General features: G+C 49.5%; 1 protein-coding gene across 1 annotated transcript in view; it reads right to left on the bottom strand.

Annotated features, from left to right (window-relative positions):
• The window catches only part of PITPNB (phosphatidylinositol transfer protein beta), a 44,181-nt gene extending 32,877 nt beyond the window's left edge, over window positions 1-11,304 (bottom strand). Inside the window, exon 1 of the mRNA XM_066603688.1 lies at window positions 11,201-11,304. Within this exon, the coding sequence (XP_066459785.1) occupies window positions 11,201-11,220 (20 nt within the window). The 5' untranslated portion in view covers window positions 11,221-11,304. The remainder of the gene's footprint in view (window positions 1-11,200) is intronic.
• Window positions 11,305-17,045: the final 5,741 nt, after the last annotated feature.

The following is a 17,045-nucleotide window of genomic DNA, read 5'->3' as shown; positions in this document are numbered from 1 at the left end:
ACCCGGACGGATAAGTAGAAGACCTGCAGGGTCCTTGGCTGCGGGGTCTCGCATGCAGAATCCGACCTGCCCATGGACAGGAGGCCTCAGGATTAGACAGCAGGTATTCCTGCATCACTCACAATTTGTAGATTCAACCTCGGATGTCTTTATACATGTATAGAGGACCCCAGGGATAACCAGCATGGGCTTCAGGTCACGCTCTGAGAACACACTATTCCTATAAGGAGCCCTAACATCACCCTACTCATCTTCGGCCCCCTAGTCTACAGAGGCTCACCCTGCTGTAACCCTACGACCTGGTACACTGCACCCAACACGTTTCTCCCATGAAGATGGTCACCAGGATTATCAGAGGTACTCAAAGTATGGAGGGATATGAAAGACTACCACCCCCCATCATCATGATCTCCACATCAGTGGGGAAAGACTGTAAAAATGATCACCATGTCATGCTACAAATTTTGATGAGGGTGTAGGGGTTATTGACCCGCTGGCCCTCATTGGACCTTTCTGTATTCAGACAAACAAAAAATACATTATTGGGCCCTTTTACACAAAAGACTATTGCTGGATGGAGGGAAAGATAGTATAAACCTGCCGGTGACTGAAGGTTACTGTGGGCATAAAACTCAAACAATGGGCCGGTGTAAACAGGCAGTTCATCTATGAACAACCTCCTATTTACGGTGATAGGAGGCGGGCCGCCAGGAGAAACCCTCCGGCCCGCTCCACCTCTATTCACTGAACAAGAGTGATCGTTGGGCCAACTGTGTGTAAAAGGACCCCAAGAAGCTGGATATAGCAGAGGTAGTTTTATCCATTTCACACCAAGCCAGGCCCAATAACGGGATTTTCAAGAATGTTGCTTTACGGTTATAGAAAAAAAAAAAACAGCACCTAAAACAGCAAAAATATGTCCTACAAATATGGTGTCATAGCGGAGATCTTGGCAGGATCGCTGTATGGGCAGAGGTAGCGGGGACAGATTACTAAAGACAATAAGAGCTTCCATAGAGCTTTATAGAAAGCGACCAAAAACCTGCCCAACACACCTAGAAATGAGTTGTGGCACCCGACTGCAATGTATTCCACTAGACACATACAGCCAAATCCGGGTACAAGGCTCCCCAGAGGTTGGCTCACGGACATGTAACGCTTCCCATACCACATCATCTCTGGGTTTTGGCATTAATATATGAGCAACAGTTTTGTCTTGTACTTTGGCCACCCGCGTGCCCTCTGACGAGTAATGTGGCCATCCGCGTGCCCTCTGACGAGTAATGTGGCCATCCGCGTGCCCTCTGACGAGTAATGTGGCCATCCGCGTGCCCTCTGACGAGTAATGTGGCCATCCGCGTGCCCTCTGACGAGTAATGTGGCCATCCGCGTGCCCTCTTCAGAATCTATGCTGAACGATATCCCAGATCCTTTACTATGCAACAATTCTACTTCCCCTTCACCAGTAATATTGGCTATACTACCCTCTCCAGACCATGACGGTGGTCCGAACTGCCCAGATTCCTGCACACGGGCAGATATTTGCTGCGGAATCCGCGGTCGGTGTCCAAACCACGAATCCGCAGCACATACCGCCTGTTGCTTCCTATGGAGATCCGACTTGCGGCCCATCCGCAATAAACATTGTGTACAAGTCGCTAGGCGGCGTCGCAGGGGGGAAAAAAAATTCTATACTCCGCATGTGCGACGGTGAGCTGCCAAGTCCGTCCGCATTACAGAAAAGATAGCGACAAAGCAGGTACGTGCAGACGCCGCTGCTGACCAAAAAAAAAAAAAAAAGTGGCTGTTTTTTTTTTTTAGTTTTTCCTTTACCGTGCATTGTAAATGGTGTGTGCAATTCATTGTACACGTCGTTACAGATACAGTGGTACCAAAGGTGGCATTTTTTATACAAAAGTTTTGATTTTTACACTTTTTTTTTTTTACATGTTGTATGTCCCTGTAAGGGACCTGAACCATAGCAGCGCTGATCACTATGATAATGCATTGCAGTACTTACAATAGTGATCATAGGTCATGACAGGTCAGGACACCAGTGTATGGAGTCTGGTAGCCATGGCAACCCTCCATAATTACAGAAGGAGCGTAATCCTCGGTTAACCCTTTGTATGCTGCGATGTCAATTGATCACAGCATGCAGGTGGTTATCAGAGGGGATCGCTCTTCTCATCGGTCCCCGCTGTTGCAGTGGGAGGCTGGCTATAAGTTACAGCAAAATCCGCTGGGGGATGGCACAGGCTTACTTCTGTGCCCCTGCCATCCACAGGGCATAAGTACCATGTGCCTCAGACGTAAACTTGCGTCCTGTAGCATTAAGGTGCTCAACGGAAAAATAAGTGAACAAGCCAACAAAGATAGTTATGCCAGCTTAAAATGGGCGAAAGAAAAGTAGGCGATTATCGCCCCTCGTTCAGTCGTCGGCTCGCGTTTAGACAAAGATTATCGCTCACTTCCACTCGTTTCAATGATTTTTAAAATGATAATGAATGGCTGCGATTGGCGCATCGAGGGCTGACTCCGATTGGCTGAGCCGGTCTTTGAACCCCATTACCATTAAAAGATGCCCTGTCGGTGATGACAAGTGCCCGGAAGCCTGCATGGACGCTGGGGAACAGCAGGGCGGACCCGGACGGCGCCTGCTAGGCGGGCAGAAGGCCTCCCTCACAGTTCTGGCATTCAGCTTCTGTGGCTGTGGTGTAAGCGGTGCTGAAAACGCAACCGCAACGCTGACAAAACGCAGCATGAGGGAGGCCTAACTGGCAGATGGTGCGTGGGAGCCTGAAGTGTATCTTCCGCACGGTCTTACTCATTGACTTATGTACCCAGTCATTCAGGAAAATGTGAGAGACGATCTAGAAAAACGTAGAAAGGCGTAAAAGAGCGAAGGAACTAGACCTGCGATACTCCGCAATGCTCACGGCTTCCTAACAAACTAGAGAAATGCTGATGTTGGCTTTACTGGAAAATAGGACTAAAATAATTACTTCCTGAGCATCCGGATGTTTCATCACCGTCTTAAAGGGAACCTGCCGGCACCATAAACTACATTATGAGGGAAGGAGGAGGTCCAGGGAGCTGCTGGTTCCACTCACAGGGTCCCCATCCCAGCGCGGCGCCCCCTAGATATCAGCAGCGACTCTTCGGGAGGGCAGACGCTTGCACTCCCATACAGAACACGCTCCGACTTCACTGCAATAGAAAGGGCGACCCAGGGAGCCTAAAAATCAGCTCTGCATCCCCTCAGCTGTGTGCCCTGTAATGTAGTTCATGGGCCCTGAAAAGAGCTGACAGGATCCCCTAAACATAGTCGTCGTCACAGATCCTGGTTACACTAAGGCAGCCTTTACACCGGGCCGTTTATGGGTCGCCCTAGTGAACAATGGCAGTCATGTCGCCCATTTATACAGGCAGCTAAATCGTTCACTTGCCCAAGGCCTAAAGCAACAGAGTATATATTATATATGTATGGAGGACGGACCAGCGGAACCAGTAAGAGGTGTGACAGGAAGCCTTCATCTATGGTAGAACCAGTCTGGGAAGAGAATAGGGGCCCAGCGATGCCCACTGACTGGGCAGGTGGGGTCCTAAAGCCGAGACCTGCTGCTATTACACAGTTCTGGCCTACAATATCTATGGGACTCCACCAGAACCGGCTACATAATCCCATCAGACAGCACTTCAACACACTCATCAGAACGGAGAATACAACCCATTCATTTACATGCAAACCAATCCATATTTAAAGGTAAACGTGCCAAAGCTAAGGAGGAAATCAATAAATAATTCAGCACTTTTATGCTACGAAGTAAATTAACATCACGAAAATGTATTAAAGCAACAGGAAGTCATCCATCGTCATCGGGGCGCTCTGTAGTATATATATATATATATATATAATATCTGCGCTTATGTGAAGCAATAAAATGCATAGTTGATAAAGAAAACAAATCATGACCCTTCCGTATGGCCATGGTGACATCGCCGTGTGCGTAAACCGCGGCATGGATCACGCAGCGTTTTACAGGCCAGCTATCATTGCGTACGGAAGCGATTGAGCACTGACAGCGTATCTCGGTCATGCGCAGTGTGACCTTTTTTTTGCTCTGTCTTATAGGGGTGTTGTGTATGTCTTGTCACCTATGCGCAATACAATGCATGTGGACAGTGTTGCATACGCTACTCCTAGAAAAGAACAGGGCTGTCCGTGTGTGACTATGGCCGCCTGCACACGGGCGGAAATCCCGCGGCGGGATTTCCCGTGGGATTTCCGCCGCTCAAAGCCTGCATAGGAGTGCATTACAATACGCACTCCTATGCAGACGGCCGCGGCCGAAATCTCGCGCAGCAAACAAACCGCGGCATATCCTATTTTTGTGCGGGGCTCGCAGAGCCTCGCACAGAAACGTCACTCACCCGGCCGCCGGCTCCGGTCTGCGCATGTGCCAGCTGCCCGGCAGCCGGCACATAAAAGAGCCGGGGCCGCCGGGCGCGGGTGAGTACGCGCTCGTCTCTGCAGGCGCTCGGGTCGGGTCCCGCGGTGAGAATTCTCGCCGCCGGATCCGACCCGCTCGTCTGCAGGCGGCCTTAAGCTGACTGAAGAGCCACAACGTGTTGCGGCCCCTTACCAGGCTCAGCTCTAAGCTGGTACTGCAGTGCCCCCTCATTCAGGTACCATGGCCTACCAAAAGTACAGCTAGGTAAATAATAAGGATGACCCCGCCAATATCTGACATCGATGGCCATCCTAAAGACAGACTCCGCTAGTGGTTCCGCTTCTCGCCATCGGCGCTTTCTCTTGTAAAACAAAATAAGAATTTAAGCATTTTTCATTGCATTTTTTTCTGGCTTTTTTCGCCATTACTCCAACATGCACATTTTTTCCTGCGTTTTTAAGTCCCATAGAGAAGTTTATGGAAAGAATGTTCTAAAACATTGCTGCACCCAGAGCACGCCGCGTCTGAGGCAAGAGCTGCCAAACACTAAAAAGTATCGTTTCTGCAGCGCATTATATTCCCCGCTAACATCTGGAAGCCGTGCTTCTGGATAAAAAATACACACGAGTATAAAGAGTAGGAGAACCCCTGTGTGAGGCCGCCCCAATGCCACAGAGGAGGAGCCGATTCTGGTTCGAACGAGCGAGTGACGTCACGGCTAACTTGTCCGCGCTCATGCAGCCTGTTTAGACAGGCAGACACATCGCCAGGAATCGCTCACTGCTCGTTCCTATGTTACTCGCAGAGCGGTTAATCGCAACGGGAAGTGAACGAGCCCACAATAGTTTTCAGTCCTGCTGAAATTAAATGACAATGAAAAGTGCACAATTCTAATTAGTCATTCAGTCGTTGGCTCACATTTAAACTGAAGGATTATCAGTCCCTTTCGCTTGTATGATTTTTTTGCATGGAAATCGTTATGTCTTAAAGCATAATACGCACGGACATTCTGCAGCCATTTTCATTAATTGCAGAGTATTTCAAATTTAAAAAAATGGAGAAACCTTGCTAATAATCTTGATTAAAAATGTTCTTAGTAAATAAATCTTGTTAGTTGAATAGCGCCAACTTATTCTGCAGCGCTTTCAGGTAATTTATTTATTACCCAGCAAGCTGGGTATTCATTTTACCAACCTTGGAAGGATGTGTCATCCTTGAGCCGGCTACCTGAACCAAGCGGGGATTGAACTTGCAACCTTCAGGTCATGAGCGAGAGCTTAGGACTGCATTTCTGCTGCCTTAGAATTCGCACACGGGGCCCGATTCTACCATTTTGTGTATACGGATTCTTTCTCCGACAAAAGTGTCTCCATGGCTACACACCATCTGCCCAATCTTGACAACCTGCAGACTAAGGCCTCATGTCCACTTGCACACGGATTCCACTGCTGAATCCTACAGCGGAATCCAGCCGTGCCGGCAGACATGGACAGGAAAATCCATTTTCTTACCTGTCCTAATCCAGCGCAGGTCTCCTCTGTGCCGGCTGGATCTTCTTTCTTCTGCACGTCAGATGCGCATGCGCAGTGCAACTTATTTTTAATCTCCTGCTTTCCCACGGATCCACAGCACGTCCACAGAGACACCTACGGCTGTACCGCGGATCGGACGGCTTCCATTGTCTTTAATGGAAACCGTTCCACGGGATCCGCAGAAAAATGGAGTATCCGTGTGTTCTTAATTGCGTGCATCCCCATGGGCGGCTACAGGTTCGGATCTCCCGCGGATTTTATAATTAAAATTCACCTGTGGACATTGGGCCTAAGGAGTGGAAAGATGAGAGACAGTAATAGATAGCCACAGCATCTTAACAGTTACGTTACTTGTCCGCTACTAATAGATTGTGGACTGAAGCTGCGTGTCAGCAGGTCACATGACTGCGGTATGGAGCAGCGCCATACATTGTACAAAGAGAAAATATCCCCTCACCCCCCAGAAAAGCACAAACAATTACACCGCAGCTGTAGACCTACATCCCTGGACACACAGAACGGCAGACATAACCTTTATGTGGAAACGGTGCTTATTTCATGACGGGCAGATGAAGCACTGGCCAGGAGGGCACTAGAGAGGAAGCCAAATATTGCTTAGGCTTTGCTTTATGTACTCAAGGCAGCCATGCCAAGTGCTTTCCTTTGATAAGCTACATAGAGGCCGCGGGCAGCACTGTTCTTCAGGAGAAAATACCCGCCACCTCTGGTGACTCCAGGCCAGTCAGCGGGGTCCGACGGCACGAATCGTGCAGTGTGGTGTCCTTCATTGGCATGGTGCCTCCTATATCGGGAATAGCCAAACCTGTATCCTCAAAATACTCCAATTTCTATCAAGAGAACATTTTAGGATTACCTGGGGCGACACGAGGCCAATAGTCAGCAATGTTCTTCACCTTGAACTACCAAAAGAGGGTTTGGGCTGAATCCAGAGCCTGCAAGCCTTGGAGAAGTCTTTGTTAACAACTGGCACATAGGTGGCCGAAGGCACCAAGGGAACCGACGGGCATCATAGTCAGACAAGGCACAAGTTCATTTAGAGCCAATAGGGGTCAAGATGGGCAGCAACCAAATACATGTGGTGAAATATACGAGCTGGGTTGGCTAAAAAGGAGAGGAAGCGCACCTTCACAGCTCAAAGCCAAAAAGGTCAGGCAAGAAAGATGGGGCCTTAAGACGTCTGGGGTACAGGTGACTGCGGCGGTCAACCAGTACGGTTTCTTTAAGAGGCTGCGCGGTGTGACCGATTGTCATCGGCACAGACTGGACATCAGGGAACCAATCGGCCCACATAATGCGGTGGGAGGATGGTTTCTCTTAGGAGTCCCAAAGATACACCAAAATCCAAATACTAAAAGTATTCTATGGTCAGAGAACTAAGAGACATGCTGAAAATAACGAGTTAATCACTAGTGCTGACCTAAGCGGAGGCTGCGGGGGGCGCCGTTCTCTGGAGAGTTTTTGTGATGTCTTGTGACTTCCTGACTGTGTTGTGTAACGTGGAGTAGACAGTAGACCGCAGCTCCGAAGAACATTCAGTGTAAACACGGCCGGCGATCGAATGACGAATGATAATTCGTTCATTTCATGCAAGCATCAAAATAATGTCCCGGTCGTTTACATGTCGTTGCGTGTAAACAGCGGCCGTTGAGTCGTTCACATTCACTGGTAAGGTGGAATGATTTATCTGCCTGTATAAACGGGCTGCACAAGTGAACTCGGTCATTCGCTCGTGCGAAGGATAAATCGCTCCGTGTAAAAGCCCCCTGAGCGCGCTCGTCGTCATCACGGTCCCCGCCTCCTGGGGTCCACGGAGTATGGTCAAGTTTGCCATTCCTTTTTTCTATATCAAGAAACCCAACAGTGCAAATAAGTAAACTGTATGCGTGCGGATGAGTAACCGCACAGAGCTATGTTATAGCCAAGGGCGAAACTATACAATATCAGAGCGCTACAGCGCAATATTCATAGCGCCCCAATTACTTTGCACCGAAGAGCAGCTTCCTCTCCTAATACAAGAACGGCCAAAATAACGGAGACGCTGACGGGAAGCCATGAAACCGCTTATTGCATCATATCAAAGTTAGAGGTTTTGGCGCAACGGACATTCTCTCTCCACTACTGAACCGTGAGCAGTACGGCCTCCGCACACCATCAAACTGACCCAGAAGTTGGCGCAAATTACAGCGCAAATCTCTGCCAGCTCGCAGGTTTGTATTCAGGCACACGGACGGTTAAAGATGCACCAAAATTTATTAAAAGGGGCGCTTATTAGTGAAGTTCAGGCATCTTCCTCCAGCGCACTTAGTCTTAAGACAAGGTGTCAGATGATCAGTTCTTAGCAAACGCCCCCAAATACGATCCCCCCCCCCCGCCCCCGTACTGCCACACAGCGAGTGGAGGCACAGCGGGCCCGAGATCTCTTCTGGCCGCCCGCCTCCATTCACAGTAAACAGGCAGTTCTTCATAGAGGAGCGACTGCCTGTTCACAAGGGCCGACTGTCATTAGATGTTTATGCCTGCAGGAACTGGGTGACAAGTGATAAAGAGATGATCATCCGTTCGTTGGGGGGCGCAGCCAGCGACCGCACAGTTATCGCTCAGATTCGCACAATCCAGCGATGACGTGAACGGTAAACATTCCGTGTATCAGCTTGCAGTAAGTGCGCAGTGGCATGTACTTGCTGCGGGCCACCGATCCCCATGCACTATCTTGGCGTGTAATATGCACCGTGATAGAGCATGCTGCGATTATTCTGTGCCAGTCATATACACGCAAAAGAAACAGTCTGCTGCGCAGCCCAATACTGATAACGGGCTTCGCACACAATGACGCCCGTGTTAGAGCGGCCTTAAGATGTAGACTCTTCCACCCAGCCATGTACACCGTACGACGAGCCGGCGTGTTCACACTGGGTCTTCCTCTACGCCCCCATCTGACTCCACTGGAAGTTTGTCAGAGACCAATAAAGTATTTTTGGACCCCCACCAATCCGGAGAATGGAGGGGCTGTATCTGTAATTTAGCACTGTGACCCCCGTCTGGGTGTGCCTTGGAGAGCAGCACTATCAGCCAGTGAAGAGCTGCAGCGCCCATGTGGGTCATTCTCATCAGCCAGCGCTTGATGAACCAATCAGAGCAATCTCTTGCTGGGGGCGGGGTCTTCAGACTATCACTAGCAAAAGATGCTCTGTCGGCTTGACAAGTGCCCGGAGTTCCGGAGAGCAGCGGCAGGGGCACACTTGTGGGCACTGTACTCCGACACCCCCAGCCGCACTTTACAACACGAAAAGGAAAAAAGGACTGATGGGCAGAGGATGGCACCGATCCACCTATAGAAAGGCTAAAGCCGGCAGCACGCAAAGGGTTGGATCTGCATGCGGGAGCCCACAGTGAAATCCGACCCAGACAACAGCCGGGGTCCGCCCGTAGCGCTCTTTTCTGTTCCTCATCTGTACGGTGTGGATTGTCGCGGCGAGCCGCCGTCAGATATGCGCAAGAGATTTTTTTTTTTTATGTTTATTTTTCCCGCGCCGTCGCTAGGCGCTGACGCCGAATCTGCAACTTTTCCACAATGTCTTGCATTGACTTCCATGGAAGCCGTCCGTGCGGACACGCACAAAAATAGAGCATGCTGGGATTTGTCCTCCACAAGCAGAAGCCGCACTTGATTTCCACTTGTGCGCAGGAAGAAGCGACTTCCCATAATGTGCCACGAGCGGTACGTGCTGCGGATCTGCGGTGCGGACGCCGACCGGGGATTCTCAATGCAAATCCGTTCATGTGCAGCGACCTAAACCAAGAGTTACTGACCCGCGGTCACAGGCGGATGAGGCATCGGCGATGGGCACAATCCACCTGCGGAGATACCAACACGATTCTGTACAGATCCACCATGAGTCACTTCCTCACGCAGGCACACGGATTCTGTCCGTGAACAGGGCTAAATCTGTGGAAGCACGCAGCAGACATTTGTGCCCCAGCCGCTGATTCTGCCGCACCTCTAGAGGCGGAATGTAACAGAAGAATCCGTACAGCCCCCACCGCCTGATGATGGCGCTAGGCGCAGAACACTAGCGGATGGGACCATATAGTCAGCGGGACGTCTGAAATAGTCCGGCCAGAAGTAGTGCGGACGCCCTTGTGCACCGAGGCACTACTGGGCAGCGCCAAGACTGTCATGTCTCCTGCAGCGGTACAAGGCTTACTACTGACCCCGCACAAGTGCCCACCGCTTCCACAAGGAGAGGTCCGAGAACGCGCCGGCATCGTCCAATTCACTAAAGGCCATTTAATAAGACACTTAGCTTAAAGGGTCCCTTTAGATTACTGGGTATTCAGCGGCCGGCCCGGGATCAGCGCTTCTGCACAGGAGTGACGAGCGCTCTGAACGGCGGTGGGGCGGGCAGAGATCTCTTCCCAACACCAGTCACAGTAAACAGGCCGCTGCTCGTAGGTGGACAGCGGGCGCTCTACACTCACTATGGCGCGGTGCCACAACTCGCCCTCCGAGGAGTCACATGTAGGACAATACATTATGGGATACTTATAGATGCTGTAAATATAACCGGCCAACCCGCCAGTCACCTGCGCCCACATGACTCAGAGGGATGACCAGACACATGATGCGCCCCAGTGATGACCCCTCCATTACTCCTCCTGGACAGCCAGTAGGTGTGCAGCACTATGGAGGCCACAGGACGGCGCCCTCATGACTCAGAGGGTTGACAAGTCACATGATGCACCCCAGTGATGACCCCTCCATTACTCCTCCTGGCCGGTCACTGCTCAGTACTATGGAGGCCACAGGATGGCGCCCTCATGACTCAGAGGGTTGACAAGTCACATGATGCACCCCAGTGATGACCCCTCCATTACTCCTCCTGGCCAGCCGGTGCCCAGCAGCCACGTCCCAGGAGCGGCTCTATGATGTAACCTGCGCCGCAGAAAAACAGGCCCGGCAGCTGCCCCGCACCGGCCTGTCGGCCTCCCCGCTGAGTAGGGCCGAGGCCACAGCAAAGGCCCAGCCACAGGCGGCCGCCGCACTTATCCCCTGCGACCTGCAGCCCTCCGCTGCAGCTCTAAGCCGCCGCCGCTCTCCCCACAGTGCTGAGCTCCTGCAGAGTCCGGCCCGCTCTCCCCCAGCCTGCCGGCATTGCGGCCCCCGCCGCTCGCTGCCATGGCGCCCGCACTCACAATTCCTTGATTAGCACCATCCTCCGCAGCGACCGCCGCAGCTCCTGTGCGGCACCGACGTCACACGACGCTTTCCGGGAGAGGGGACGCCGCGCTAGACCACGCCCTCATCACGCACGGAATCACGCCCACCAAGCTCTCCCATTGGTCAAGCGGAACAGCCTGGTTTCGGGATCCCCGCCTACTGAACGCTGATTGGTCGGCACGTTGACATCTGTCAGAAGGCGGCTGTGTGCAGGTAGTGATAGTGGCTCTCTTATAGCAGGGATACCGCAGTCCTGCCGGCTGCTGCTCGGGCTTCCCTCCTGCTTGGACGGGGCCTGGATTTAAAGGCGCAGGAAGGATTAAATCTCTGCTTCTCCATTGGATGGAATCCTAGTTGCCCGTAAGCAGCCTCTATAACAGTGATAAGCCTATTGGTGGGAGAAGTAACGGAAGGAAGAACTTCAGAGGCTTGCAGAAGGAAGGACTTATACTTTTTTTCTGTTTTTAAAGGGAACCTGTCATCCAGATTTGCTCTCTGCATACCGTCACAGGTAGCGGATTTGCTGTGGACCTTGCAGATCTGCAGCAGATTTAACCCCTTCAGTTTAAATTCAGTCTGCACCAAAATCTGTGACAAAATCAGCAGCAAATTAGCAGTGTGAACAAACCCTTAAAGAGAACTCAGGATTTTGGACCTTAAACTTGTGCTGTAGCAATTAAAATCATTCTTAATCAAACTACTAATGAGCACCTGTCAGTATGTATGTATGTGTGCGCTTCTCATGCTCCGCCCCGATGACGTCTTCACTCCGCCCCCTGGTGACGTCATCGCAGGTATATATAAAACACAGAGCCCGACCAACAGAAGAACAACACAGTTAGAGCTCTTGGAAGGGGAGGGCAAAAATAACTAAATGAGAATACAACTAAGGCTGCCTGTCCAAGGACGCTTTTGCATTGTGTTCCCTGCGGCGATAATCCGGCCGTGGGGAACACAGTGCATGCTTTCCATTTTGCATGCTGCAAATTGCCGCGATTCTCCGCGGTGAGCCTATCTGACAGATAGATCTCCACGGTGAGCCTGTCTGCTGGCTCCTGCTCTCGGGTGGCGGCTCCCGCGGTGGCGATTTGCCGCGGGATACCACAACGCCTGTGGACAGGCAGCCTAAGCCGTTATTATATCAGACACAACTCAGCAGGCCTAATGGGAGACACCGACCTACCGCCAACACAGAGATCCGGCGGCTGAAGGACCTGTGGTGACATCACTGCTGTGGGAGGAGCCATTGTGCAGTTTGGCAGAAAATACTCAGGGTTTATACACGTCCTGGAAAACCTGGAATTTGATGAAAGTTATGGAATACCTGGAAATGTCATGGAATTTTCTAATTTGCCATGGATTATTGTTTATGTCATGGAATTTTTTCTGAATCTTACTAAGAGTCAAATTGGTGCTTTTTTCACCCGTATCACTGAGAGATGACGTTTTCCTGTATTTAAGTTAATTGACTGCAGTTCATATGCTAAAAGCTGTGAGGATGGTTGGGGGTCAACAGAATCAGAGGAGCTGGGTTGTCAAAATATTCCAGGATGTTTTCTATCTGAGAGTAAAGTCTGTTAAAAAAACAACTTTTGGCAAACTTGCTTAATGTAATTCTGTGGTAGCTGTGGTCTAGATTCTGTAATGTTTGGGTTAATTACTGGCAGAACAAGAGTTCACTTAGACCTTACAGATTTTTTAAGTGTCCCTTGTAAAACCTGGTTTCAAAGTGTCTTTACTGTGTGCTTAATACATGGTATATACACTTACATGCCGGAGTCACTGTTTCATGCCGCTAAACCTACGAACGTGACGGTCTCTTAACGTGGTACCTGCTGCAGGTGTGATCTCTGTATCTGATCTGTCGATTAAAAGAGAATCATTTTTTATATAATAATCCTCTAGAGCGGGCGTTCACCTCTGGATCCCGCAGCAAATACTGCCCATAGATATGCCATTCAAAGCGCTTATTCCTGTCCATGAGCCGTAATCAACTGCAATTTTCCACTTGCGGGGGGGAAATCGCAGCATGCCCTATTCTAGTGCGGGCCCCGCATGGACGGCTTCCATTGCAGTCAATCTGATAGCTGTGATTGGTTCATCGAGCGCTGCAGTGATTGGCTGAGCCACGGTGCTCGAGAACCAATCACAACCAGCACTTCCTTGAGGCGGGGATTTTGAAACTCCAAACCAGGAAGCGCTGACTGAAAACTACAAACAAGTCTGCCAGAGCTGCCAAGGAGACGCAGGTGGAGCTGAGAGCGCCTCTTAGGTGATGTATTGTTTTTTTTTTGTTTTTTTTTAAGCAGCCAGGTCTTATTATAGGACTTTTAGGCCTCATGTCCACGGGCTTAAAATCCGCAGCGTTTCTGCCGCACGCGATCTGCGCCCTATAGGGATGCATTGGACACCCGCAGGTAGTTAAATACCTGCGGATGTCATTTTTCCCGTCAGCCGCGGATACGCGTGTGGGAAAAAAATGGACATGCTCCATTTTAGTGCGGGTCTCCCGCGGGGGCGGCTCCCGCAGGCTTCTATTGAAGCCTATGGAAGCCGTCCGGATCCGCGGGAGACCCGTACCAGAATTAAACTCACCTGCTCTGGACGATGCGGTTCTTCCCTTCTTCGCGGCCGGATCTTCTTTCGAAGAAAGAAGATCCGGCCGTGAAGGAAGGAAGATCTGTATCGTCCGGAGCAGGTGAGTTTATTCTGATTTTTAGGCCTCATGTCCGCGGGGCAGGAGGGACCCGCTACGGATTCTACATGAAGAATCCGCGGCGGGCCTGATTTTCCCTGTGGACATGAGGCCTTATAGTAGGATTTGCAACACAAAGGAAGGCTCCATAGGAAACATGGGCTACAAAACATATCGAATCACAGGCTGTATAGATCATACTGCAATTTTATATTCTCACAATGTAGCAGCCTATAAAACATCAATAATGTGAAGGAACCCATAGAAAAGCATGGGCTTCACATTCATGCGATTTGCAGCACTGTCGCATCACAAGAAATTCGTGCGATTTTGTCGCCTGTGTGAAATCAACCTAAACCTTTGCGTGTATTTAGAGCTCTATGTGTGTCATTGAAAATCAAGATTTTGCCATGGAAATTTTTTTTAAAAACCTGTATGAACCCTGGTACTGTATACTGGCTAAGCCGACAGCAGGCACCTCTGATAATGTTACTGTCAGGTGATCACCTGTGTGGGTGGAGTCAGGAATCACATGACCAGGGGCTGATCACTGTATCCAGGAGTCTGCTGAGCTGGTGATGTCTGGAAATCAGCATGGATGTACCACAGCTGTGTGTGTATCAGGATGGATGTAGTAGAGCTGTGCGTGTAATGTCTGGGAATCAGGATGGATGTAGTAGAGCTGTGCGTGTAATGTCTGGGAATCAGGATGGATGTAGTAGAGCTGTGTGTGTAATGTCTGGGAATCAGGATGGATGTATCAGAGCTGTGTGATGTGTGGGGTCAGGATGGATGGAGTAGAGCTGTATGTGTGTGATGTGTGGGCATCATAATGGATGTACCATGTAGCAGAGCTGTGTGCCACCAGAAACGCTGGTACTATAATTTCCTAATAATTACTGGTACACCCCAGACATAGTTGTGTACAGAAGGAGGCTCATCAGCCTAAAAACTTACATTAACACCGGTTTAAAGGAGTGTATTACTGGAATATTTCTGTGTCTGTAACACAGATCTGTCCCAGCCCAGCTGGGGGGTTTATTGACCCGAAGTAGAGACCTGTGACGCGCTGAGTTTGGGTCAGGCCAGGACACGGGTAATGTGTCCATAATTCGCTCATCTGAAACCAGCCTTATAATGTAGTACCTAGTATGCAAATACCCTTCTTTCCAGGCACGGGTGGTTCATCAGAGTCCCAAGTAACGAGCTCATTACATTATGTACACACCCTCTACTAGATCCTCTCTTTCACCTGTAGTGAACTTTAGCGCAAGTTACGGGGAAATCCCATGCATGTACTGTCTGGACATCTGCCCCTGGCAGCCACGAGCAACGGGTTGAGGTGTCTACACTGCAACTTCCCTGGCACATTGCACGTGCGCCGAAGGCTAAATTAGGCTGATTTTTGCACCTGGCAGCACACAGGCTCTGAGGTTATAGTATGTAGACAGGTGAAGGGTAAAGCGCTGGACTGGGTATATATCTCACCCAGACATGTAGGGTAGTTTCACATGGGCAATCGTGATATCGCTGGGAAAATCACAGCAAAATTGCATTTTTTTTTACCATGATTCTTGAGCGTCAGCGCTACATTTTCTCAAAAATACATTGCTGGCACTTGCGATTTTCTTGCGCGAGTATGCTGTGAAAGTCAATAGGACTTTCTAATGTTAACAATGCATCACATCGTATGAAAATCGCAAGTTTGTATGTTGCAATGTGATAAAAAGGAGGCTCCATGGGGAAACATGGGCAAAAAAAAAATCGCACATCACAGAAAGATAGGGTATGCTGCGATTTTGTTTTTCATGCAACATCTTCAAATGTAAAGAAAACCATTGAAAAGCATTGATTTCATAATTCCACATTTTAAGTCACTCTTGCATCTCGCTAAAAATCGCACGATTTTATCGCCAGTGTGACGGCACATTTGGGCTTATTTAGACGACCGTATATCGGCTCGGTGTTCACGCCGAGCCGATATACGGTGTCCTTGTCTGCAGGGAGGGGGAAGATGGAAGAGCCAGGAGCAGGAACTATTTGCAATGGGAGGGGCGAGATGGGGGCGGGGCTAAGTCCCGGGGCTTAGCTCCGCCTCCACCCCTTCCATTGCAAATAGTGGTGAGGGGCGGAGAGGGGGCGGGAGCTCAGTTCCTGCTCCTGGCTCTTCCATCCTCCCCCCCTGCAGATAAGGACACTGTATATTGTTTCGGCGTGAAAACTGAGCCGATATGCGGTCATCTAAATATGGTGGATTTTGACGGGGATGTGCACCAAAATCTTCATCAAAAGCTGCACAGTTTGGCGGATCCATAGTAGATTTCACTCCTTTAAAAAGGAGTACTCCTTTAAATTTACAATCAGCAACAAGCTTACCGGAATCTGAGTTCCCTTATGTTTCCAAATTAATTAATAACAAGGTGCATCAACTGTGTGAAGTCACTGCTGTGCTCTTTCTGGAGAGACCCAGCACAGTGTTAACCTTATTTATAGTGCAAAGCAGAACAAAGGAAAGTATAGTGTTCACAAGTACATGGTATATACATACATATATATTCTTGATGCATGCACAACACAAGTACATGGTATGTTCAATATATTGGGTTTTACTTATTTGAATATTATTGAATTATGATGCTAAGACAGTAATGAGACACCTGTGTGCTTAACAAGCCTGATAAGTACATCACAAACAGACTACAATTAAGTACCATTCTGCTGCCAGGCTCACTAAATACAAGCATGTTCTCCTAACCCCATCTAATCTCACCGTTAGGAGATATTTGTGCCGAACCCGGCTATGTCGGTCCAAAATGAGGGGGAAGGGAAAAATGTATGTGTGTGTATGTATGTATGTATGTATGTATATATATATATATATATATATATATATATATATATATATATTTTTTTTTTTAATTTATTTATTTATTTATATTGTGCAGTGCAGTGCCAATGGTTGACAGCGGGAAGGGGGGTGAGAGCAAGTTTGTGGCCTCATGTCCACGGGCGAATTCGATACTGCATGTGGGAGCCTGCAGTTAAATCGGACCCCGCTCGCGGACGAGGACACTGCGTGACCTGTCTGGGTCTTCTATTTCCGGGTCTACAGATACACCGGACAG

Source organism: Eleutherodactylus coqui, chromosome 5 (assembly GCF_035609145.1).
Source record: "Eleutherodactylus coqui strain aEleCoq1 chromosome 5, aEleCoq1.hap1, whole genome shotgun sequence".
Classification (NCBI taxonomy): Eukaryota; Metazoa; Chordata; class Amphibia; order Anura; family Eleutherodactylidae; genus Eleutherodactylus; species Eleutherodactylus coqui.
Note: the sequence above shows the minus strand (reverse complement) of the source record. Positions and strands in the feature narration are given on the sequence as shown.